Raw genomic sequence first — 26,477 nt, forward strand, 5'->3', positions numbered from 1 at the left:
TGTATAATGGGAATGGAGTAGAATGTCCTGTCTCTGTTCTCCTGTTGGAGGCCGAGCCGGCTCCGGCAGGTCCAGGGGTCCCCGAAGGATGGACGGTGTCGGCGAGAGAGAGAGTGAGAGAGCCCCGTGATTCTTTCTGATCACCAGGCAGGCATCTCTGTCCTGTCGGTTTTGGTGTCTTTATTTATAGGTTAAATGATAACATGACATCAGAAAAAGGAATTTTTACAATGGATAACTCTTTGTGATAAGATGCTTTGGAAAGTGTACAGAAGCAGGTTTTACAGAAATATTCTTGCAGAACTATTCCAATTATAGTGAGGTTAAGTAAATCTTATAACTAGAGAATTAGGGTATTCTTAGTAAAAGACAGGATACATATTTGTTCTAAGTTAATAACGCTAAGGTTAGGTCATAGGTTAAGTGTCTGGCTCTCAAATGAATGTTTCTGAGTTGGTTAATAAGTTGTTTGTGGAAACCTATTTGATGCTGAATGTGTGAACACACCATGGAGGCCCTAAAAGTGTCAGCCTTTTGTTTGTGGGTGATGCATTAGCTACTCTTATCTATCCTCATGCTAGCCACCTGTAAGGGAGGGTGTTTGCAGAAAGTAGGCCTTGGGGAAGGGACTGCCATACATCACCAATTAGGAGAAGGTGTAAGTATTAACTTAAGTTCTGCCCTTATCTGTACCTTAACTCTAAATTAGGCTCTTTGTCTCGGGGCCAGGCTCAGTTGTAACTCTTGTGTTCTTAACCCCCTAAGTCTTGGATCTGCAAGGCCCTCAGGAAGAGAGCTTTCATCTAAAATCTCTCTTGTAAAGGCAGGAATATGCTTTTCCTTATGAGGTATCTGTGTTCAGAATATTGGGCTGATATGGAATATTGTGAGGCCTGGTCAATACCAGCACAGCATGAGCCAGTAGTAGCAGGAGATACCAGTTTTCATTTCTCATCGCGGTAGCTGTGCAAACACTGCGATTTCCTTGCTGTGACTGCCATCCATAGAGGCCAGTGTGGCTCCCGGCATTCTCTTAATAAGAATGATTTAATTTTGTAGCCAAAAGAGGAACATAAACTTCAATATACATCACAGCTCCAATTCTTTGGGGGGTTTTGTTGCTATTTTTAAAATTTGTTTAATATTCATACCAATAAATAAATGCCCAGGATGGGGTGGAGGGGACTAGAAATAAATTTATCAATAAATTATTCTAGTGATATAGTACTTACTGCTGGATGATGGAATTATTGGTTTTGTTCCTGAAATAGTTCTGCATTTTTTAATTATCTACTATAAGTATTTATTATTTTCTGATTATAAAATGTGGTAGTTGAAAAAAGTGACAGTAAACATTAAAAGTATTTGAAAGAACTTACTAATAATCTTGATAAAGTTGCAGTGGTAGTAGGACACTCAGACCATGAATTTAACCACAACCAAAACTTTCTAAACATCTCCATCTCTCTAATTGTGTAAGATTAATTTCTATGGTTTGTTTCTCTAACCAAGGGCTGGTGAAATTGAAAATAGGTGCCACCTACTGGAAACAATAGGCTATACTTACCTTTAAAATCTTAAATTTGTTTTTAAAAACTTCTGCCCTTTACCCCCAGTACTGCCACTTCTCAAAACTTACCCTGGAGGGAAATCAGGTCATAGTGCCAATTTATTCAATTCCATTTATGATGATTATGAAACAAAAATACTCAGGTTAAACGAAGAATAATACATTGTATATCTCTATGTTGAGATTACTGCATAGAAATTTAACACTTCTATATATAAAAAGAGGAAAGGATTATGGGAAAGTAACACGTCTTTTTTTTTTTTTTTTTTTTTTTTTTACAGGAGTGAGATTTTGAGCCCAAAGATCTGGGATCCCTAGAAATAATATGTAGCTTTTTACTTCAACTTAAGAACTACTGATATTACTACTGTAAGACTTTCAGTATACCTGCCTGTCAAAAAGAGTTTGCTTTTATTTCTAACGCCCCAACTTTGGGAAATATACAAGTTGGATATAGAAGTATCTTTCGCTTGTGCCGGTTAGTATATTACCATGCCTTTGTTGTGTTTTTTTAAATAATGCATTTGATGAAATCAGCAGTTTCAGGATTGAAGAAGTATTGGCACAGTGATCAGATGGAGACTCACATGAAATAGTAACGATTTATTTACCCCCCGGAGTCTTAGAGCAATAGTGACCACTTCTAGCACTGTATTTGATCAGTACTTTCGATGTTCTGATTTTAAGTGCTTTGTATTTTCAAAGTGACTTGACTTCAGTCACAGCTGCTGCGGATGCCTGCTCTTCTCCCCTGCTCCAGAGGCCGGGGCAGCGGACACACAATCACCCAGGGACAATGGTCCACCAGTCCTCTGGTCGTTTGCCAGGCTTCCACGTTCTAGGAAGAGGGCTCGGAAATACTGTGGGGTTCTGCACCCACGCTGGAGCAGCTAGGGGGCGAACAGAACAATGCCATGATTATGCTCCTCTCAAAACCAAGGAGGCTGCGGTGCTGGGGTCAGGCCGCCGGGCGGCCGCTTGGCTGAGTGACAGAGCCGCAGCCAGTGACGAAATCTGGAGACGGCACGTCAGTCCCCCGGGTAGCATCGCTTTCTGCCTTTAGGGTTTCTCCTCTTCAAATATCCGCACGCCAGGTGCCCGCCCCGCCGCCACCCTCCGGAGCCCGACCCACGGCGTCTCGACTGCCTCACGGCCTCCCGCTGCTCCCTCCGCCTCTTCCCGTCTTCTCTGCGCCTGCGCGACCGGAAAATTCGCGAAGGTTCCTGAAGCGGAACCGGCCGTTTCCGGAAGCCGGCAGCCGCCCCAGCCTTCAGACCGGTGGTTGCGACAGTGGGACTGTAAGCGCATCCTTTCGCTCGTCCGTGTGTCTGGATCCGACCCGTAACGGTGGGGAAAGAAAATGGCCCTGCTGTGCTACAACCGGGGCTGCGGCCAGCGCTTCGATCCCGAGACCAACTCCGACGGTAAGAGGAAGCGCCGCCGGCCCTCCCTCCCGTGTCTTCCTCACCCGGGGGACGCCCTTGGGCCAAGGGCGTCCCGGGGTCCGCCCGCGAGCCGTCGCCGCGCTGCCCCGGTCCGGGTCCCTCTGGGCCGCCCTCTCAGCCCGCCTGCGGGGGCGCGGGGGCCGGGCAGCGGCGTCCGACCGTCTCCCCGCAGCCGCGCAGACCCACGGACCCGCTTTCCGGGCTCCCACGTGTCTCCCGGCAGTCGGCTCACTCGCGGATTCGCCTGGAATTTAGAACATCTTTATCCCCCCGCCCCCACCCGCCTCTTGGGGGAAGCAAAAGTTAACCTGGTGCTACGGAGCTCGCTTAGCGGTTGGCGTGTGCCAGGGAGTGTGGGAGAGTGTGAGCCAGAGACGCACGCGAGGGTTGGGCAGTGGGCGAGTTGTTTTAGCCTTGCAGCTCGGCTCGCCGTCTTAGTATAGAAGTTCATTTTTCCGAAAGTTTTGTTTCGGGCTTGCTCCGTCGACTCGACGTTTGTTTGTTTGTTTTTTTCCCCTTAAGTGTTGTGGGTAAGGAACATTATTCTGTATTTTAAAGTTTTGATCTATCTGGCCGGATGAATGGTACATTCGTTATCCTTTACTTATTTAGTAGCCGTATTTGTTGCGGGTTTCCGCTGTGATCCTGCGATTTTAATTACCTGCCGTCTTCAGGATAAAGTGATTGTTCTAGATGGTGCAGTTAAGGATGTAAAATGAAAGTTGGTGGCCGGACTAGGTGAACAGTTCATGAATTTCAATTTTGAATGGTGAATGGGATAAAATGAGTTGGTTTCTTGACTCTTGTGGGAAGTGACACTTTGTCGAATTCAGCTAGCAGTAACTATGTTCTCTATACCCCACATCGTCTCATTTCATCTCCAGGATACCCCTGTGAAGTATGTATAATTAGGCCTGTTTAATAGAGAAGCCGGGTTCAACATGGTAGCAGCATGGTTCCTGCATTGTGAATCGATGCCTTTGACAATCTTTCCCACCTCTGAGATGTCTGAAGTACTTACTTGGTGCACACGTGAATTGGTGACATAAAATTTAAAATAAGACTCTTGGCAGGATTCTATGGATAAAGTAGAATCTAGTCTTTCAGTCTTGGTATAATACTCATGTTACTGCCATGGCATTTCTGTGATTTTTTTTTTTTTAAAGGTTTTTAACATTTTATTTTCTGAGACACGGAGAGAGCTCGAGCAAGGGAGAGGTAGAGAGAAAGGGAGACACAGAATCTGAAGCAGGCTCCAGGCTCTGAGCTGTCCGTGTAGAGCCCAATGCAGGGCTGGAACTCACAAACAGAAGATCATGACTTGAGCCGAAGTTGGGTGCTCAACTGACTGAGCCACCCAGGCGCCCCAACTTTTTTATGATTTAATAGTATGTTACTCAAAGAGAAAATGGTGAGGTTTGAGTGGATAGCAAAATTGAGGAAAAAGAGGTTTTAAAAAGAGGTTTTATTCCCTTGCTGTTGACAACCTACATAAAAAGTAAATTATCTTAGTGTCTGTACATATTATAATTTAATATTAAGTAAAGGGGAAAGACTGATGCTGTGTTGAGTCACAATATTCCCAAATAAGTATGTATGTTTATGGAATGTTATATATCAGCCTGAAATTAAAGGGGAGATAAAGAATTTTTTGGAAGTCAACAGTGGGTGTTGTGTGTGTGTGTGTGTGTGTGTGTGTGTATGTGTATGTATGTGTGTGTAATGGTATAATGCCTAAGAAAGAGATGGGAGTGGAGGGGAGTGGGAAAATTAGAGTGGACACTCAAGCATGGTGTGGTCAACAGTACTAAATTTAGCAGGGAGCTCCAGTAAGGTTGCTGAAAATGTAGTTGCTTTACCAGAATGGGGGTTAGAGACTTAACTTCAAGTAAGTTGCTTGATTGAGTGGAAAGTTAAGAAAATGGAGATAGGAAGTAATAGATAAGAGCTAATAGCAAACGGTGGAGTAGATTAGGAGAAAGATTTATAGAATGGAAGAGGGTTGACCTTTTTATTGACAAAAGTAAAAAGCCTTCCTTCTAAGCTGGTACGAATCATTAGTTTGAAACACAAGCTAATTTAATGTTTAAAGGAGACACTTGGTATCTTTCACATATTATACACACTTATTCTGGACAAAGCACTTTACAGTTTTTTTCTTAAGCCATATATATATAAGGAAACTGAATGGGCTGCTAAAGGGCGGAGCCAGAATTTGAGCATCGGTCTGACCCAAGACCCAATATTTTCCATATGCTTAACTCTTAACTGCTACTGTGTTATAGTTTCTTACCCATAAAATTTAACTTTGAGCAAAACTGGTACACCTGATAAAGGCTAGAGAGGCAAATGACCATCTGCTTGTTATTTACGTTTGAAAACAGTGATTTTCAAATTTTGTTCGTACTAGTTGTATGGTTAAGACCTGACCCACACCTGCTACCATTCTGCCCAATCTGACCATTATTATGATTAATGCCTCTTAGTGTGATACACGTTATGCGTTTTATGACGATGTTCATTTGGTATTTGAAAATACTCTGTTCTTTGATTCTGTTCTCAACTTTATATCCCTCTGCTATTCATTTCTACTTTGAATCTCCTTTTTCAGCCCTTAATTCCACTACTACCCTTAATTAATAACCTGTACTGGCTATTACTCTAGGGGTAGGAGGATTTCTGTAAGTACCAGGAATTAATCATTTTAAGGCAACACCAGGAATCAGAGGTTGTGGGCAATTGAAAGCTAAGCAGACAAGGAAATGTGGGGCAAAGTAGCCTTTTAAGAAAATTTCACAGGTGTGGAACTGACCTGTTTTTTTCTAAGGTCATGGTTGTGTCTAGTCAGGAAATAATTGTTATCTGATTTTTAATGTAATACTTTATATTGCTGTTTGTATTAAGCCCATTTTCATAGAAGAGTTTGTAGAAATTGATGGTGTTATGGGGAGGGGAGGGAAATACAGAATAACAATCAGTGACAACCCTGAAAATAGACTGTAGAACTTAAGCTATTTTTAAATAAGTTTGTATCTAGATATTGACCCCTGTCTAAGAAAGTTAACTTAGCAATCAGTTATTGCATCAGTTTTTAAAAGTTTGAACTTGTCCCTCCAAAAAAATCTTTGTAGAGAATCTCTTGAGGACTCCTTATGGATCAGTGCACATAAGCACACTTAAGTTGGATGGTATTTTTGTAAATAGAATTGGAAGAGGACCGTCAAAATCTTGGAGCTTGAAATTTTGGTACTAAATAGATTTAACTACAAAGATTAAAGGAATAGAATACAGTTTGTTATATACTTGTACTGGTCTGTATTATTTTTTTTTTTAATTTTTTTTTTTATTTATTTCTAGGAGAGAGAGAGAGAAAGACAGCATGAGCAGGGGAGGGTCAGAGAGAGATGGAGATACAGACGCCGAAATAGGCTCCAGGCTCTGAGCTGGCAGTCAGCACAGAGCCCAATGCGGGGCTCGAACCCACGAACCGCGAGATAATGACCTAAGTGAAAGTCGGACGCTTAACCGACTAAGCCACCCAGGCGCCCCTGTATTATTGTTATATACAGTTATTATACTCTTGAATTAGAACTTTAACTATTATTACTGTTTTAATTTTTAACATTTATATATATTTTTAGAAATATTTAGTGAATTTACTCAAATGAAGAAAGCGTAAGTGATACAGAACTGAAAATATTAGAAATCTGTATACAATAAAAAGTGAATATAAATTAGCCAACTCCATGGACATTTCTAGTTAAGCATTCATACGAATACACATTCACCTTTTTTTTAATATAGGAATAACACATATGTGACAATGATTCTGGCAAAAAAAATCAGAGATACTAAAAATATTCTCAAGTTTTAAGAATGGTAGGGAGTAAGTTTTAAGAACAACTTACTACATGAATGGAAACCCCTGATTTAATTCCATGATTTTATCATGCCAGAAGCATGGTTGGTTTTAATTTTTTAAAGAGATATTCATATCATACACATTGGCTTATTAATAATTAAGGCATTTTATATATAGCATCTCAGTGTGGACAACACATTTTTAGTACTGATTACTTGCTATGACGTTTTAAACTTGCAAAGTCGTTTCAGAGTAAGAAATCTTTTCTTATAAAACACAATCTTCAAAAAAATAACGATGATTGGTCTTTGTGATTTCTAGTAATAAATCCTGTCTTCTGTCTGACATAGTATAAATTATATTCTTATGCAGGATTGCATTAAGATCCAGAAGTTCTTAAACAACATTACCAGATAACCATTTAAGTCCCAAATGCAGCAAAGGCAAACAGTCTTCATAGTGCACTTTCACCTCATTGAAGCTGAAGCTGCTCCTTTTGTATATTTTTCCACTTCAGTGTGAAGTAGATTGTTAGGGTTTCATTAGTGGTTTCATATGTGGCTTTTTAAGGGAAAAAAAGCTTTTGCTTTCTTCCACAGTTCACAGTTCTCAGATGAGACCTTTTTTTTTTCTTTTGGATATCTTAGTCTGAGGACATTTTGAATAATCAAATGCTCTTTTTAGTAGACAGTGTCTCAGTGCAACTGTAATAAATAAGCATCTACATCCTTGGCTATGTTACCAGTAAGAGGATTTTCCTGTTCCCATAATCCACTTAATTGTTGCCTTAAAATCTGAATATTTCCATCATTTATAATTTCTGTTTTGGATGATAGTTCTGACCACCACCTTTTAATGACTCCTTGGAGCCAGTTTAAACCAACTATTATGTATTCATCAAATTTGCTTTTAAGTAGGAACTTGACTAGAGGCAACAAATCTACACAGCAGCCAGTGAGATGTATTGTTTTTTCTCCTATAAACTATTGGGGAGCACAGGAAGACAATCCACGACAACTCCAAGGTCTTCTGTCCTCACCAAATAAGCTACAAGTTCACTTATACTTCTCTTTCTCCAGAATGTTAAAGCTACATTCAATCTCAAATTCCTGCTGAACAAAACCTGGGTCATTGTTTCATGGTCCTGAGAAACCTCAGGAAAAAAACCACTATTTTGAGGGTGGGCTTTCTGTCTGTGAAGAACCAGAATCACTGGAGTTAAGCAAATATGTTCGACTGTCATGGCGTAATTTTTCAGACAGGTGGCCTGCACAAGCCAGTTCATTTTCTTTATTTGCCATGTCACAGCCCCCACTCCTAGGGGACTGTTTTTTTTCTGTAACAAGGATTTGGAAAAGGATGATGCACTTTCTGCGATAAATCACCTTACGTAGTTTATCTGGGCTTTTCACAGCTTGTTCAACTTTTCTATTTATGTAAGCAGCCAGCTGTTTTGAAGATTTCTTAACCTCCTTCATGTTCTTATTAGTAAAATTAGAGATCCTTTTTCTAGGAAGATCAGTGGAATGATTGTTAGTATTATTACAAAATGTTCGTTTTTTTAACATTTTGGGCTTTAGATGCCATAATCTTTTAAATACAGGAGCCTCATGGTACTGCGGCACCTCAGCCCTGCCCTGGTGTTGATGAGCTGCACCCGGCAGCCTAGAAAGTCCCTCGGCTCCCTCCCTCCCGGGCCAAGCCCCACTCTGAGCCATTCAAACGCAACTGCTCTCTAACATTTATTTATTTTAGGGAGACTGAGCATGGGGGGGGGGCGGGCAGAGAGAGAGGTAGACACCGAATCTGAAACAGGCTCTGGGCTCCTGGCTTTCCGCACAGAGCCCAGTGCAGGAACCCACGAACTGTGAGATCATGGACCTGAGCCGAAGTCTGATGCTTAAACTGAGCCACCCAGGCACCCCTTAACTATTACCATTTTAATATAATATTATATTAAGCACTGTGCCATGAGTCTAACTGGAGCATTTGTGAATTTTTAAGGAAGAGCAAAGCACTACCTGCATTTGGAAAAAGGATTAAATGTTAACATCTGAAGAAAATAATGGTTTTTCTTCATTATAAAGTTAATTGTTTTCCTTTTCTTTGTTTTTGTCCAGATGCTTGTACATACCACCCAGGTGTTCCAGTCTTCCATGATGCCTTAAAGGTAAGAACTTGGTATATTTCAGTCTCTTCGTATTTGTAGATTAAATTTAAAGGTGTAATACTAAATATTTTCTCATCATGTTTCCTCAGCTTGTGACTTTGTGTTTTCTTAATAACCATTTTGAGGCCTGTTAGCAAGTAAAGTACTCCACTAAAGGCAGAGACAGTAGGTGGTGATCTTAAGGTTTTCCCAAGTATAAAATTAGGTTATTTCCATCCCAGCTCTCATTTTCTCTACTCTACATTTCTTCACTTTTCAATTTTGAGGGGAAGTGAAAGTATTTGCATTGAATCTTGGTTTCCCAGTCTCTTGGGCAGCTGCTGTCTAATAAGAGCAGCTGTGAATTTGAGGGAGATTGTTATCAGCAGTAAAGGGTGCTAGTTGCAGGACGGACAGATCCCACCTGTTTTCCACCTGTACTTTATTGATGTTCTGGAGAATTGGAGAAAAAATAGAATGTTGTTTGATCAGGTTTTTCTTGGTAGGTTTATTGATCTTTTAATGTTTTTTTTTTTTATTTATTTCTAGGAGAGAGAGAGACAGCGTGAGCAGGGGAGGGTCAGAGAGAGAGGGAGATACAGACTCTGAAACAGGCTCCAGGCTCTGAGCTGGCAGTCAGCACAGAGCCCGATGCGGGGCTCGAACCCACGAACCGCGAGATCATGACCTAAGCGAAAGTCGGATGCTTAACCGACTAAGCCACCCAGGCGCCCCTGATCTTTTAAAATTTATGTTAACGTGGTACATTTATCTCAGTAGATAACGTGAAAATGTTGCGGTGTGGCTGCCGTGGTTTTAGGTCTTGGTGTACTTTCGTTTTTAGAAACATAAATAGTCTTATATTTTTAAATACTGTTGATGCCTTTTGAATTTTTTTAAGTTTATTTACTTATTTTGAGAGTAGAGAGAGGGAGCAGAGTGAGAGCACGAATTAGGGAGGGTCAGGCAGTGACTCCCAAGCAGGCTCTGTACTTTTAGTGCAGAGCTTGACGTGGCTCCAACCCAGGAGCTGTGAGATCATGACCTGAGCTGATGTCAGGAGTCAGACGCTTGACTGACTGAGCCACCCACACACCCAAATTTCTAATTACACCTTCCCGGGAGTAGGTGGACCCTTTTGGGATTTAACTGTTAGATAGCCAAGTGTAAATAAAGATGTATAAACACATAAAAAGTTTATGTGAGTCCGGTTAGTTCTAAGTGAGGAAAACAGAATAGGGCAAGTTGAGACCTGACTCTTCCTTACATCTTTCTAGCTTCTTTGCAAACTCTTTTGGCGATGGAAACTGCTTCTTTGGGAATATTTACTTTTGCAGAGGAGTGGGGATGTTTTTTATCTTTCCTGGATTGCCATTTATTCTGTGTTTATTTGTCTTACTGTATGTTTTCTTTTTCTTCCCCTATGATATGTTTCTGTCTCCTAACCTCCTTCACTTCTGTTTTTGGTTTCCAGTTCTCTCATTTAGTTCATTCATTTCTGCCCTTAAATGTCATCTCTGTGCCAATGGCTCTACAAAATATTTCCATTTATGTGGATCATTTGCTACTGCAAACCAGTTTTTAAAGTGAACTCTTATTCCAGAAATAGCCTCTCAACTTTGCTGCTTTTTTTTTTCTGCCCAGCTGTTAATCGCCCTGTTGAATTAATCTTAATGATCTCACTTTGAAGTAATTTTGTTTTTCTACTTTTCAATCCTACTGTTCGTTAGAGTCTTATAAACATTTCTTGAAGACCTATACTTTGTAGGACCATTGGATTTCAAAGCACAAATACATAAATCAGTGTAATGTCTCCTGTTGCTGGTTTACTGGCAAATGAGAAGTTAGAACGTTGTAATTAAATTAGAAGTGGCATAGACAAAGAAAGGAGACAGTCCCTCTTAAGAAACAACCTTATTCTTACATATTTAAGTTTATCCTTTATTTTTTATTTTACTGGGGACATAGACCAGATTGATATTTGGGAACAGCTAGTCTATATCCTGTATGTTTCCTGGTACCCCCAGAATATCTGCTGTCATTCTTTCTTTATGTGTAAGGCAATAAAGCTTTTTCTCATCTAGAATGACTTAAATGATGACTGTATTATCAATACTAAATTCTATATTTCAGCGTTATAGTAGGTTTTCATCTATATTTCAATTCAGAGTAAAAGAGAATTTAATTTCAAAATAAAGGAAAATTTGAATTATAGCGTATTTAACATTTTCTTTAAAATAATTTTGGGGGTGCCTGGATGACTCAGTAGGGTAAGCATCCATCCCTTGATTTTTGGCTCAGGTCAAGATGTCACAGTTTGTAGGATTGAGGCCCATGCTTGTAGACCCTACAGCACAGAAGCTGCTTGGGATATTCTGTCTCTGTCTCTCCCCCTCTGCCCTTCCTCTGCTCGCACATATGTGCTCACTCTCTTCCTCTCAAATAAACTTAAAAAAAAATAATTTTATAAGTGCGTAGAGTGGGGGAAAAAAATCACTACCAAATTCTTCATACATTATCTTGAGAAAAGCAGTGAGGCCCAAATATTTGGACATGTGCAAATCCTAGCCCTTAGTGTAATTTGAAACATCCCATGTTTTAAAAGTGCTGCATTTTTATTTTCTTATTCTCTGTACTATGTTGGAATTCCAGATGACAACTTAAAGTCATTTCTTGGTAAGCCACTTGGTATTTTGTTTAGAAATCACACACGGCATTAGAATTTCCATGTTTTTATGCTTGTCACTGAAAAGATCCTTTAACCTTCAAAGACCTAACAATTTTTAGGCTGCTGTGCTAATAAATCTATGTTGTTCTGAAAATAGGTAGAATGCTTATTGTTGGGGAGCAGCTAGTGAGTTCTTTAGAAGCTGAATTGTTATAATCATCTCTAACTTAATCAGATTTTTAAAGTAAAGCACTTCACTTACTCCCCACATTCTTTAAAATGTCTGATGTTTTTAGAAATTACAGTGTTTCTATTCAAAAAAATCAATTACTAGTCTTGAAAACAGAAGCAGTTTTTGTTTCCCTATCTTAAGGTGCTTCCTTTTGTGATTAGTCAAAACACAAATCACTTCTAACGTTGGTTAATTAGGTTTTTTTTTTTAAATCAAAGACTAAAAAAATCACTTCACTTGATTAGATGAATCATTTATGCCACTTTACAACTGTGAAATCTATTTATGTGCCAGTCACTGCAAGATTCAAGGAGATAAGTGCAAGTAGACCCTTTTAGCAGGCTGTGGTTCTATGCAAATTCAATTTTCGGGTTTTTTTTTTTTTTCCCTCATGTTTTATAGGGCTGGTCTTGCTGTAAGAGAAGAACAACTGATTTTTCTGATTTTTTAAGCATTGCAGTAAGTATTCATTTTTTTCCTAGCCTATCTCCTGAGAAAGTTCATATAGTAGGAAGGTCAGATTTGAGAAATCTGAGTTTTGGACATCTATCACATAGTCTGTTAACTTGCAGATAGAATCTTCTTTTAAAGTGGAGCTTATCTCCCTTGATAGCCTTTAAAATAAGGAATTTATCTGTTTCAGAAATAAAAGTTTCAACATATTACCCACGTTTAGGTTTGTATTGGTGTTAGTAGTCTTTAAGGTACATGAAGAAAGAATACTAGGCAACAGTTTAGGGCATTTTTAGTGAGGAACAATACATCATCATCAAATCTAAGATGCACCAAGATGTACCATTTGTTTTGTATGCCCTTCAGAAAGAAAACAAAAGTTGTTCATGAAATGACATGTCACTGAAGTTATGATTTTTAAGGATGTTAAAATGCATGTATGACTCCATGGAATGTGGAAAAGATCACTAGCATTGGTTGACCATTTACCACCTGCCATATTTGACAAATACTCTATAGTGTTTTACTTAATCTCAAAAAATATTAAGTGCCATAACTTACATTTTACTGGTGAGAAAACAGGTTTAAAAAGATTAACTTGCTCAAGGTCATATGGCTAATAAGTAGAAAAACTAGAGCTCAAATCAAGACCCTTTTATGTAAATAGTTTGAAGAATTCCATGTGAGATCTCCAGAACCTGTTTGTTGTAAACAAGCTTATGCTATATATATAGTATAAGTTTGATATTTAAGAAGCATAATTTAAAGGCTCCTTTTAAAATACATTCAGATATAAGAACTCATTTACAAATATTGCAGATTTGGAGTTCAATTTTTTAGTTTCTTAAAGTATGTCAGTGTGATGAAAGTGGAGAAAGCATACAAGATAATTTATTAATAAAGAATCAAAACCTAATTTGTCAGGGCATGTGAAAACCATGATAGGCTGACTCTTAATCTGTCACTAACAGGGCTGTACAAAAGGTAGGCATAATAGTGAGAAACCACCTGAGCCAGTCAAACCTGAAGTCAAGACTACTGAGAAGAAAGAACTTTCTGAATTGAAACCCAAGTTTCAGGAGCACATCATTCAAGCACCTAAACCAGTAGAAGCAATAAAAAGGCCAAGGTAAACTTCATACAGTTATAATTTTTGTCACAATTAAATAAAATAGCATTTGATCATGGTATTTTATAATTTTATATAAAATTGTTTATAGCTCTTGTGTAGATCTGTTTGATTTTCCCTTAACCATACCTTTCATTTTTATCCCCCTACATCCCGGGGACATGTACACAGTAAACATATTCACATGTGTGTTCACTGTGTCGTCATAATTTTGTCCAGAGCAGAAGAACCACACATCTTTGTTGTGACGTGACATGTCTTTTTTCACTATGGCATGGTGAAATTCTATAAAGGAATTGTTGTCTGGGAATCACTTTGAGTTGAAAAAGAACTTAGAGACGTTCCTATCCATTCTTGTGCTGTTTTCTTGAACATCTTCTAGGACATTCTTGACAGAAGGATGTGTAGTTTCCTTTCAAATAACTCTAGTGAAGAATTTACTTTTATTATTATAAAGCATTCCATTCTTACTGTTACTGGGTCAGTTTATATTTTTTCTTTATATTGAGCCAAATCCTGCCTCTCTAATTTGTTGATGCTTTGTCACTGAGAACAAGCCTAGTCACGCCTCTCTCAACTTTCAGATGCCTGAATACTGATAATATTAATTACTTATAAACTTCTTATTTGTTTTACATAGCAGATCTATTAAAGTACTTTTAAAATGCTTTTTGCTGATTTTGCAGTAGATGACACGGGTTCTTTATAGTCACCTTGTCAGCTAAACTCTGTTGTACACTCTCACACATACATGTTGTCTACTGCTGTTATACCAGGCCTTCGTGTTGCACTTCAGTGTTGTTTTACAACCAAAATATAAGACTTAAAAAAACAGATGATTTGTGGCCTCAAATATGGCCCTAGTTGATATTTTTATTCACACTGTGGATTTAATGTTTTACATAACTTTTTTTTTTTTTTTTTTTTTTTTTACTGATCTTCTATTTAGGTAAATTTATTTAGAAATTTATAGCATATTGAATAATACTGGACCAAGATAAGAAGACTGAGAGACGTAGTGACATTTGTTTATTTAACCAAACTACGTAGAATGATTTTTATTCCATCTTCACTTTATTCATAATCCTTAGAGACTTTATCAAATACCTGCCTGACTTGTCAGTTAAAAAAAATTATGAGAAAAAGACAATTTTGGCATAGCTCTAAGTATCACAGTAGTATCTACTGTAATTGACAATTTCAGTTAATATTTTCTTTAAATAATTGACAATTTAGCTAAGAAGAAGTGAGAGAAATTAAGTATTTTGTCCTAAATTCATTTGATATTTTAGAAATTATGAGAATATAGGTTTTTACATACTTTGTTAATACTTATACATCTTCCTTATAGTAGTTGTTTTCATTAAGGATGTGGAATGAATAACCTAGCATTTTTATTTTTATTGTTTTCGTAAATATTCTTAATACTTATTGAATGGCCTTAAATAAATTGCATATACAACACTTAACCAGTATGAAGTGTTAGGGGTCATTGCATTGGTTTTTAATCCTACTAAAATTGCCTTGTGATAGAATTGTATATGAGTGTATAGATGTATATACCACTGTCCACACTAAGTGAATTATCTCCACTGGTAGGAATATGGACCTACTTAGTACATACTTATTACCTGTTAGTTTTATGCCCAGCATTCTGCTTAGGTGTGGAATGTAAAAGTTCTTAATGGCCCCTTATTGGCAAACTTGGAATCCTACTCTTTATTTTCTTCCTGTTATGAATACATTAATAATTTTACTGTGTTGGCAATAGCATGGTTATTTGAAACTTAATATTTTAATACCAGAACTTTCCTGTTAAAATTTAGAAGTGTAGATACATTATGGCAGTTATTTGTAAAATATTATTTAATGTGAGGACCCTGATTCATGAGCATTTGGCTTCATTTTATAAATGGGCTCTTAATGGATTTATTTTTAGTAAAAAAAAAAAGTTTTGGTATATCACAAATGGTAATAAAGTATAAAAATTCTCCAGCCCAGATGAACCAATGACAAACTTGGAATTAAAAATATCTGCCTCCCTAAAACAAGCACTTGACAAACTTAAACTGTCATCAGGGAATGAAGAAAATAAAAAAGGTAAGATTTTATTTTGTAATTTTTTTCCCTCTACAGTTAACCAATCTAAAAGAGACAGTGTAGTTCACTGAATATAAAGAAAAGGTAGTATATTGTAGTAAAGAATTTATTTTGCTTTCTAAATACCAGTAATACCAGAATGAAGTGGTTTATTTCATAATGGCTGTATTATGATGAGAAACTTGATTAAAATTTTTTTCTTCCATGATTCATCACTTTTTTAACAGTTAAATTTATTTTATAAGTGTTGTATTGTGCATGATATAAAAGATATTCAATTTTTTCTAACCTACACTCCATATCATGGAGGAACATAGTACCTTTTTCATGATTTCCCTTTTACAGGGTTAAGATGTTGGATATTGTATTGCATTATAGAATAGAAAAGTGTGTCATGTATCATTTGGGGACACAGGCAAAACCTAATCACAATAATTGATTTTATCTTAACTTTTTAAATATATTACCTAAAAGGCCACATAGAAAACTTAATAACTTAAAATTGTTTTAAAAATAATACTGTTTTTTATATTTAGATATTTCTTCAAATACTTTTTTTATGAAAGAGGTTACTTAAGAATGACACTATAGAATCTATTTTAATGTTTCTAATTTGATTTTCTTTTCTTTGTTTTAGAAGAGGACAGTGATGAAATTAAGATTGGGACCTCATGTAAAAATGGAGGGTGTTCAAAGGTATATATTGTAAAATTTGTGTTGAGTCATGGAAGTAAAATTTTAATTTTCAAAGAAGGGAGTGCAGTTTACTCATTCAATTCAACAAACTTTTGAGTGCCTATTATGTGTTGGTCAGTGTGCTTGGGCTAGGGCTATAAACACAGATAAGAGACTGTCTGACAAACAGTCTAATAGAATAATGGGAAAAAGTCATTCTGATTCAGTGAGCATTTACTGACCGCAGTAAATGTGTGCCAGACATTGCTTTAGGGGCTAGAAATACAGTATTAGGTAAAGGGAAAATTTCTGCTGTTGTGGAGGTTATCCTATAATGTATAGAGAAGGATAACACTTACGTAATGAAGTTATGAGTTCAGGTAGATATAAAGAAAATACAGCAGACACGCAAGTAAAGCTGTTAAGTAAGGCTATCAGGAAAATCCTTTTGGAAGTGACACTAAATCAGAAATCTAAATAATGTAACAGGCGAGTTATATAAACCTTGAAATTGATATGGGAGCAGTACATGTAGAGTTTTTGAACCTTGGCTATTCAAGGAATTAGGAGAAAGGTCAGTGGAACTTAGTGGTGTGAAAGGTAAGAGTAAGGGGTGGGCAAGATTATGGCAGATTTTTAGGGCATAATGATGGGTCTGGGCTTTTTTTTTTTTTTTTTTTTTAAGCATAATGGGAAGCCATTGTCTGTTGTAAGGAGGAATTTAAAAAGACCTCTTTGGCTGATACATGGCAAATATAATGGAGTAATAAGGGGATTGGAGGAAGGAAAACCAGGTAGGACACATTTGTAGAAGACCAGGCAGTGGGATTGGAGGGTATTTTTTAAAAGTGGTTAAATGTGGGATGTACTCAAACATCACAGTGAGGATCCTCCCTCCCCCCGCCTTGTAAAATTAAAATTGTGTGCCCTCCAACATCTCCACTCTCACTGCCCTTTTTTTTTCCCCAGGGCACTAATGACCTTATAATAAACTACTTTTTTTGCTTATGTATTTTGATTTAGATCTACCCCAACTAACTTTCCCTTCCCTTCCTCCTCTCTTGTAAAGTTTACGAGGAAAGGATTTTGTTGTTGTTCTTTGCTGTATCTTGAATGCCTAGAACAGTGCCTGCCTGGCTCATGACAAATCATGCAGAATGAATACTATTTCGTAGTATTAGTAGGAATTGCTAATGAACTTTGAAGGGGACTTGGGGCTCGAGCAGCTAGGTGACTGGTGACACCATTAACCAAGAAGGAGAAAACAGGATTAGGGGAGCAGGTTTATAGTTTTCCTTCATGTTAATTGGAGATCACCTTGCTTATTTAGGGATGGAAATGGAAATGTAGTCACATGTATGTAAGGTAGAAGTAGTAGGTAAATGAGAATGATTGAGTACTGGGGTGGGGGAGACCGTGGAAGTGGAAGGGTACTGCAGCAAGATCAGAGAAAAGACATTTCAGATGAATTTTGAAAAATGAGTGTTAGTCCTGTAAATGGACAAAAGGGAAAGTGTGTCTCAAGCAGAGGTGATAGCAGTTTTAGGAACAATAAATCGTTAATAATCATGGTACAAAATTTGGTGGTGTGGAGTTGAAGCTTAAAGAGACAAGGAGGGGGTCTTGAAGGGCTTTTACAGTGCCCCAAAGCTAGGTCTTACTGTAGGTAATGGAGGCCATTAAAGAAACTTGATCTTTTTCATTGAAAAATAACATTAAAAAGTAAATTATAGCTCAAGGAATTTTCATAGCACAGAGCCCCTCCATATACCTTTCCCAACTATTATTTTCTCCCAAAAGCAACAACATTTCTCTATCAGTATAATTTTTCCTGTTTTTGAGCCTAATGTGAATAGAATTGCAGACCAGGTGCTCTTGTGCCTGTCTTCCTTTGCTTCGTGAAATGTATGTTAGAGTTATCTCTGGCATTTAGGTGTAGTTTGTTCATTTTCATTGTTTTAAAATATGCCATGGTGTGAATGTGCCAGTCAACTTTTATCCTTTTGTCCTTTACATTTTTTTTGATGAATGCTATGGTGAACATTTTTGTGCCTGACTTTGGGACATATTTGTACATTTCTATTAGGCATAGGACTATAAAAGGAATTCCAGATCATAGAGTATGTATATGTTCAGCTTTAACAGGTATTTCCTCATAGTTTTCCAAGATAGTTGTATTTCCACACCTGCCAGCAGTGTATGTGGCTGATTTCATTTGTTCTACACCTTGGGAATGCTTTGTAATATCAGTCTTTTGTATTTTAGCCATTCTTTTTATTTTTCAGCCAGACTCCTTTGTCAGAGAAAGATACTGTACATTTTCCTGGTGTTAATGGGTTTTGATAAAGAATCTCTTTAATTTTAATGAAATCCAATTTGTCCATTATTTTTGACTAGCACCCTTTGTGTAGTTTTTAAAAATCTGCTTGCTTTAAGGCCATGAATATTTCCTCATATGTAGAGGCACATTTATATGTACAAACCACCTGGAACTGATCACTCTGCAAGGTATGAGGTGGATGTAATTAAAAGACTATAGATAAGAGACTAATACATGTTTTAATTAGATAGTAAATGAACTGGAACCTGGTAGTTTAGTCTCATTGTCTAAAGTCTGCCCGTGGAACGTGTTAGCAAATTAAACTGATAGGTATTTTCAAACTAAATTGATAGGATTTTGTGATAGAAACCATGGATGAAGGGAGGGGACTTTTTTTCTTTTTTTTTTTTTTTTTTTGATTTGGGAAACAATGGATATGGTGCCATGAAATAAGGTGGGAAGAGAGCGGGAGTTGGGAGTAGGTGGGAAGAAGAGAAGGGGAAATAGTGGTAAGTTCAGAATCTAACCTACTGTTTTATGTGCTTATGGAATATCTTTAGGAGATGTGCATTTTGTCAACCCAGTACTTTGGATTTACAAAAAGTAAATATACAGAATTTTATTTTCTCTACTTGTAGGTGGTTGCTATAAATACCAACGTAGAAATATACTACTGGCTGCATCTGTGTTTTATTAACATAACTTTTTGTGAATTCATCTGTAGGGCCTTCACCTACAGCAGCAGTGGGGCCCGGATCTTCCAGACAAACCCTGGATATATTTATAGGTCTGCAGCTCATTTTACCCTTCCTAGGGATAAGAATTCAGCAACACTTGTAGAACTTCCAGAATTGCTTCTTAATTCGTAATGCCCACACAGAGTTTCCGATACACATAAATCATGCCTTAACTATATTTCTGTTGGGAGTACTAATTCCTTGGTTTCAGTATTGTTCTATAAACTTAAATACCTGAATATGCTGGAATGTGACCTCATACCTGAAAGTCTGAGAGCATCTTAATGTATCCCATTGCCTACTTTTTCTATTTGCCTTTTTCACAGGGATCTAAAATTTAAGCGTAGCCAAAAAGGAATTATTTTCCATTCCTTACTGGAATGGCCTGGAGTGAATTTATGAATGTTCTAGGTAATTGTTATTAAGCATTTTCATAGTTCTTAGAGGTCACCAGTACTACAGATGTTTATGATATATAATGTTGAGATACGAAGGTAATTTTTTCCTCTTTTTTCTATTTTAGACATATCAGGGTCCACAGAGTCTAGACGAAGTCTGTGTGTATCATTCTGGAGTACCTATTTTTCATGAAGGGTAACTTTTACTACATGATTAATTAAAACTTTACGGTAGAGGTTAGAAAAGTTAATATGCCTGTAAACATTGTTTGCCATGCAGCATTATCAGGTCTTTTACTTGCATTGTCAACATCTTTAGAGTCCCCTAGAACGTGAGTTTTGTCTTTTTACACATGAGAAAACAACAACATTACGGTTAAGTGGTCATTGTGATTCGAACCTCATGTTTTTCCTTATTTCCTTAATTCTCAATGGGATACTCCATTCGTGCCGAGTAGTTTTTAGTGTGAAGAACTGTTCTGTACATTACAGGACTTGGAGCATTTTGGCCCTGGGGCACTAACACACCAACATTCTGGCATCCAAGAAAACCTACACTTTCCACAGCCCTCAACTGAGATCTTGCTCCCCTTCTGTATTATACTGTAGTTGATAGAAATGCAGTACTGTGTTAAAGTCTTCCACTCTTTCCATATTCTGTAGGGCTCAAACCCAAAGCTTTACAGTAATTTTTGTCTTTTTAGTCTCATATAAATAATAATGGGTATCACCTACTTTAGGACTATCACAGTTGTGTAAATGTTAGTTTTTAGTTTGCATATTTTCACTTTCCTGGCTTATTAAAATTTGGGGATTTGAAATCTTTGTTTATACCACTTTTTGGTAGCTCTATGAGGAAACTGGAATGTGAACAATTAGTGAAAAGCAGGTTTGGGATTTTCTGATGGTTTTAAGCGTCTTTACTCAGGAGCTCCAAAATTGCTACAGTAGATGGCATTCTGGTTTTTAAATGATTAGTCTCCTGATAGTTTTAACTGTTTAGTACATTAGACACCTTGTAGAATACTAACTTTGCACACTTACAAGTTTTTCTCTGATAATTTAAAGGATGAAATACTGGAGCTGTTGTAGAAGAAAAACTTCAGATTTCAATACATTCTTAGCCCAAGAGGGCTGTACAACAGGAAAACACATGTGGACTAAGAATGACGCTGTAAGTAGCCTTTTCAGAATAACATGTTGGGATGTATTCATCTGAGTCATTTGTAAAAGATTAAAAATCATTCTGTCTTCAGATTTTTAAAAAGTTTTTCTGTCTCATACATTAAAGATTTCACGTGCCTAAAAATACTAATCTGAGTCAAGCTTCCAAAGCACCGCCCTTTGATCAAAGTAGACATTGTGTATGATGACACAAGTGTACAGGTTTTTGTGAAATACTAAAGCCTGCCAGAATTGAAGAACATGTTTCTGTATTTCCATAGCCTGCTCCCACTTTTTGCTTTTCAAAAATCATTGTTGAATTCATTTGATGTTATTGATCACTTAGACCTCTGATTCCCCTTTGGCCACTTGAAACTTCATTCAGCCATTTATGATGCAAGAAACACTCCATCTAGTGGCCAAAGAGGAGGAAGGCAAACTTGTTGGAATTGTCTTGAATGCCTCTGCTTAAGAGCTACATGGTAATTTATCAAAACAACAAAAAAGCATTAGTCCTACTTCACTAGTTTTTTTAAAAAAGAGGTAAGCTGTGCAAATTAAGGATCCAAAAGCCCATTAACTTATAACCAAGCAATTTATTGCTTAGTAAGTATGTGTTAGCTACTGTAATGTATTTTATAATTATTAAATTAGTTTTATGTGCTGTACTGGCACTAACAACCCGACTAACACAGTCAGCCTTTTCATTGTATGTGTCTTTTAACTTACAGAATAATTGTAAATTTTCAGATTGTTTGAGGGATTCATTCATTCTCCATTTGAATATTCTGTAGTTTGTCATTTTTAATAACATGCTTTGGAAGTATAAATATATCCTTCAGGTTATAATGATTCGTCTGCCACAGATCTTCTAGGAATATTTTATTAGCAAAAGGACTTAGTAAAGTTTCCCTATATTTTCCCTAAGGACTTAAATTTTAAAAGGTTTAGCTTGAAAAAATAAAATGTTTCCTATTATAATATAACCCTTGAAGAAATGATGTTTTTATTTTTTAATGCATACATAGTTATCAAGTATTAAGTGTCTAAGCTATAGCTTAGGACACAAAATATAATTGTTGTAAGTACTTCATATCAGTTAGCAAAATTGTACCAAAATGTAAATACTACTTTTTCAACAATAGTGTTTCATAGATTCCTGCATTCTGTGACTAAGTTGCTCTCATTTATAAAACAAATCACAATTTGTCTCTTTTTAAAATAGTCATTGATAAAGCACAGTTATTTCTACTGGTAGGTAATAGTTATTTCCTTAATAATAACCAAAACATTACTTCCACAGATCCCCACTTTTTTCTGCATGTTATTATGGGAGGAAAATAATTATTCGAAACAAGTAGCGGATAGTTATAAATAGTCATTAGTTCCACTTTGTGAAATTGGAAATGACAATTTGTAGTCAAATTCCAATCTATAGAAAATAAATGGGAGGCTTTTATGCATGAGGTCAAGATGTCTGGATTATTTCATTAAGCAAATGTCTTATTTTAGTCTTCAGAGAATGTTTTTATGAATCTGCTTAGTGGATTTCAGAAATGTTAAACTTGGATAAAGTTTAGTAGGAGTTCTTAAGTTGTCTTTTTCAATATATTTTAATGCAATGGCTCCAAAAGGAAAAAAAACAAAAACGAAGACTAAGCATGTTCTCCAACCATAAAACTATAAAGATTCTTTGTATTGTGATATGTTTTATTGTTTAAACTTTTGGGTGAGAACTTTAGAAGTTGCTTGCCCTAAAAACACTAAGGGCTCAGTTGCACATGGTTATTTTTTTTCCTCAGTTATTTGGGTCATATTCCTCTTTTTTAGAGGTCATAAGGCACTTTATAAATTCATAAGGTTTTTCTTCTATTACAGGGGAAAAAAGTTGTTCCATGTAGACATGACTGGCATCAGACTGGGGGTGAAGTCACCATTTCAGTATATGCTAAAAATTCACTTCCAGAACTTAGCCAAGTAGTAGCAAATAGTACATTGGTAAGTATACTAAATAATTTTGAGTAAAAATTGTCTCATATATTACTCTTTATGTTAATGTATTATAAATCCATTATATGTGGCCAATTTTAAGATTTTTTTAATCTTTTCCATTTGAAAAAATAGTTTGAAATTACTGTCAGAAACTGTTTAAATGAAAATTTCTGTGTAATAAAATTATTTCTGAAGCATTCTGGAGTATTATAGTAGTAAAGATTTTTCCAATAATATAGTACCTAGTTCTCAATATGAAGTTTCAAGTTAATTTTTCTTTTCTGTAAATGGTTTCCTCAAATTATAAAAAAAAATTGGCAGTGTCTTAAACCTTAAATGATTTATATCCGTATGTTATCTTTATAATCATTGTTTTAAATCCTATTTCTTCAACTTGGATTTCATCAGTTACTCAACTTTCTGTATTATTTTTCAGTTAAATGTGCATATTGTATTTGAAGGAGAGAAGGAATTTCATCAAAATGTGAAATTATGGGGTGTAAGTATTAATGGATCCAGATTTTTTTAATATATACTTTGAAATACCCATTTGTGCAGTAAAAAGGCAGTACTTTGGAAATCATTGATGCAAAGTAGGTATATAACTTATCATTAATTGATACTAAAAGTTTAAATCTAAGTAAAAAAATGCCCTTAGAAGCTTGGAACTTTGATTATTAGCATAGACAGGACCAGTGCTTTCCTCTGAGGCTTAAAAAATACCATGGCCAGGCTCACCGTAGCTGTCTCTGCTCTATTGCAGGTGATTGATGTCACACGAAGTTACGTAACTATGACTGCAACAAAGATCGAGATCACCATGAGAAAAGCTGAGCCTATGCAGTGGGCAAGCCTTGAACTCCCTGCAACCAAAAAGCGGGAAGAACAAAAAGAAGATACAACAGAATGAGTTGACAGGGGGAAAAAGTTCTTGCCTATTTCAGAATTCTTAGTATGTGGTAAAATGTTGGCTTGCTGCTGTAATCTTTTGTTGTTGCTGTTGTCATCGTCGTCGTTATTGTTGAGTCTGGCATTTCAGGGTCAACAGTAGGTTCTTATAAGCCAAAGTCAGATTATCTTTTTGTGCCTCCCATCTTCTTTTTGAGTTACCTACGGTTGATTATCCATTTCTTCTTACTTGTTAGAACTGTAGTTGTGTCCTATACTTGAAAAGCTAGAAAACAGTTACAGTATTTCTTGGTATGATAATATGTTTAGCAGACAGGTATAAAGGAACATTTGTTTGGTTCACATCTGTTCCTACTATCCCATAATTAGTAAAGCCAAGATGGAATATCAGATTTCTAATTAGTTTTTTCCATGAGTTTGTGTTCCTATAATACTTGAAAATCTTCAAGACATGAAGCTCTGCATTGCTTTCTCACTTGGGAAGGTTACTTTCTCTAGGAGGATTAATTCTGAGGTAGTGTAGTATCACTAGTAAACGAATGTATGCATTGATTAACAAATTGGAATTTGTTTGCAACTAATTAAATTAAAACATTGTATCAGTACCTATTTACTTGCCAAGCACTATGATTTAAATGTATCAGAAACATTATAAATAAGCGTAGAGAGGCATCAATTTGGTTAAACTTTGCTGTTTTATTAAGACTAAGCAATAATGTTAAACATCTCTTTCCTGATCATTTTATAAGGTCTTTGTATGGTGGTATGACTAAATTGTACCTGATTTGTAGCCTACACCCTCTTAAAGTCTTTAGTTAGTTACATGTAAAGATAAATTATATATCTATAATTTTCCATCCCTGATGGAAAACTGTATCTATAAAACTGTAGACTTAAAGGCTTATGGAAATACATTAGAGTATCAAAAACTAAATATTTAAGCTTTGCTTTATGAGAAATATCTATTATATGTTAAGTAAAGTAGCTCATTCTTTTGGGATTTTGTTTTAGGCTTTCATAAACAGCTTGACAATTCTAGGTGATACAGTGTTGATTATATATTATACTTCATTAGATACAGGTATCACAGACCTAAATTGTTTATGCTAACTGAACCCATTAAAGGATACTTTTTGAGGCAGTGCAGAGCTCACCAAGAAAACTAAAATTAAGAAATGTTATGAAGGCCAGAAATTTGGCACAGTTTAAGCATTTTGGGTGTGAATTATGCTTATGTAGATTAAAATGATTATTTCCCAATCCCCTTGAGTGTTTTTCTTTTGTTCTTAAAAATAAAAATTTGCAAAAGAACAGTTTTTGAAGTACAGGTTAAGAGGCTTAGTATCATACCACTACCCTCAGCAAATAACTACTAAAGGTGGTTACGTAATTTTTCAGTGATTTAGCTCTGTTACAAATAAAGACAGTCTGGCAACCAGGCTTTTGTGACACATGGTATTTTAATGAAATACCATGGTAAGAAATATTTGGCAGTACAGTTGGACCAAAATAGAGCATATACAACTTGGGATTGTATTTAAATTTCTTTAAATTATCATTCATAATTTAGGAACTGGGGTTCATTTGGAGACATGAAATCGTGTTTATTGTTTAAGGGGAGAGGTTGATACTTGATTTGAGATAATGATTAATACATCATTTTTAGTGTTTTCTTCTTGAGGCTTTTTTCCTCTAAATGAGATCTTAACATGTTACATGAAATTGAACTATTATTCAAAGCAAGTGGATTAGTCACCTAAGAGTTAGTTACGATGGAGTACTGACACTGTGTGTAGTGTGTGTGTATGTGAGAGAGAGTATGTGAGTGAGAGAGATGTAGCTTTATATAGTCTGGTTACATTAGTGACCATTCTGTTTCCTTTCTTATTTCTGTGAACCTCTGATTTGTTTCCTAAATAAAAATCTAAATGATATTTTTATCTTAGACTCATGTATAAGGAGACATAGTTACAATTAAGTAGAATATGTTTTACTTTATCTGTCAAAACATTTTATTGAGTTTGTTTCTGTGGAAATATGCTTTGTCTTCATCAGCGTTCAAAAAATTACTTATATAGGAAAGCAGTCAAAGCTAACTTCATTATACATTTGGTAACTAACAGTTAAACTCAGCATGGGAGATAGAAAATAGTATTTTTCTTACTTAGCACAGTTGCTAGTATAAAGATGGTAAGTTCCTACTAGTTGAGCTTTTAGTTTTTTAACCTCTTGAAAATAATTTTAGATTTATAGAAGAGTTACCCAAAAAGTACTTCTATAAGTCTTTATATCCTGTATTAAGCTTCTGCTTGTGTTGAAATTTTACATGACCATGGAACTTGTACATAACAAAGCGTTAGCCGTAGTACAATGCTATTAAAGTAGAATTTTTATTTTGACCATCTTTTTTTTAGTTGAACACTTGAAGGGTAGTTCTTGAAACCTGTCCTAGTTTTTTTTTTGTGATCATTTCAGCCAGTAATTTATGAACCATTGTAAATATAAGTCAAAAGCATCTTACCATAGAGAAGGTAAGGTCAGCTATGTAATTTCTTGTTGTACCCATATACTGGCAAAGGACTGATGATCTGTTTTATTATTATTTTATCCTAGAGATTTTTTTAATCTTAGAGATTTTAATTCTTATATAACTTGTTTGGGTTTTATTAGACTT

General features: G+C 36.2%; 1 protein-coding gene and 1 pseudogene across 1 annotated transcript; one reads left to right on the forward strand and one right to left on the reverse strand.

The window, feature by feature from the left end:
- Positions 1-2,794: 2,794 nt before the first annotated feature.
- Positions 2,795-25,737, forward strand: CHORDC1 (cysteine and histidine rich domain containing 1). Its single transcript, XM_039254223.1, has 11 exons — positions 2,795-2,994; positions 8,998-9,047; positions 12,329-12,385; positions 13,351-13,508; positions 15,505-15,608; positions 16,246-16,304; positions 19,864-19,934; positions 20,807-20,912; positions 22,781-22,900; positions 23,331-23,393; positions 23,658-25,737. Exons 1-11 carry the CDS (start codon positions 2,931-2,933, stop codon positions 23,802-23,804), a joined length of 999 nt encoding a protein of 332 aa, XP_039110154.1. The 5' UTR covers positions 2,795-2,930; the 3' UTR covers positions 23,805-25,737.
- Positions 7,573-8,464, reverse strand: LOC120246592 (annotated as a pseudogene).
- Positions 25,738-26,477: the final 740 nt, after the last annotated feature.

Source organism: Hyaena hyaena, unplaced genomic scaffold (genome assembly GCF_003009895.1).
Source record: "Hyaena hyaena isolate Hyena2069 unplaced genomic scaffold, ASM300989v1 scaffold_472, whole genome shotgun sequence".
Classification (NCBI taxonomy): domain Eukaryota; kingdom Metazoa; phylum Chordata; class Mammalia; order Carnivora; family Hyaenidae; genus Hyaena; species Hyaena hyaena.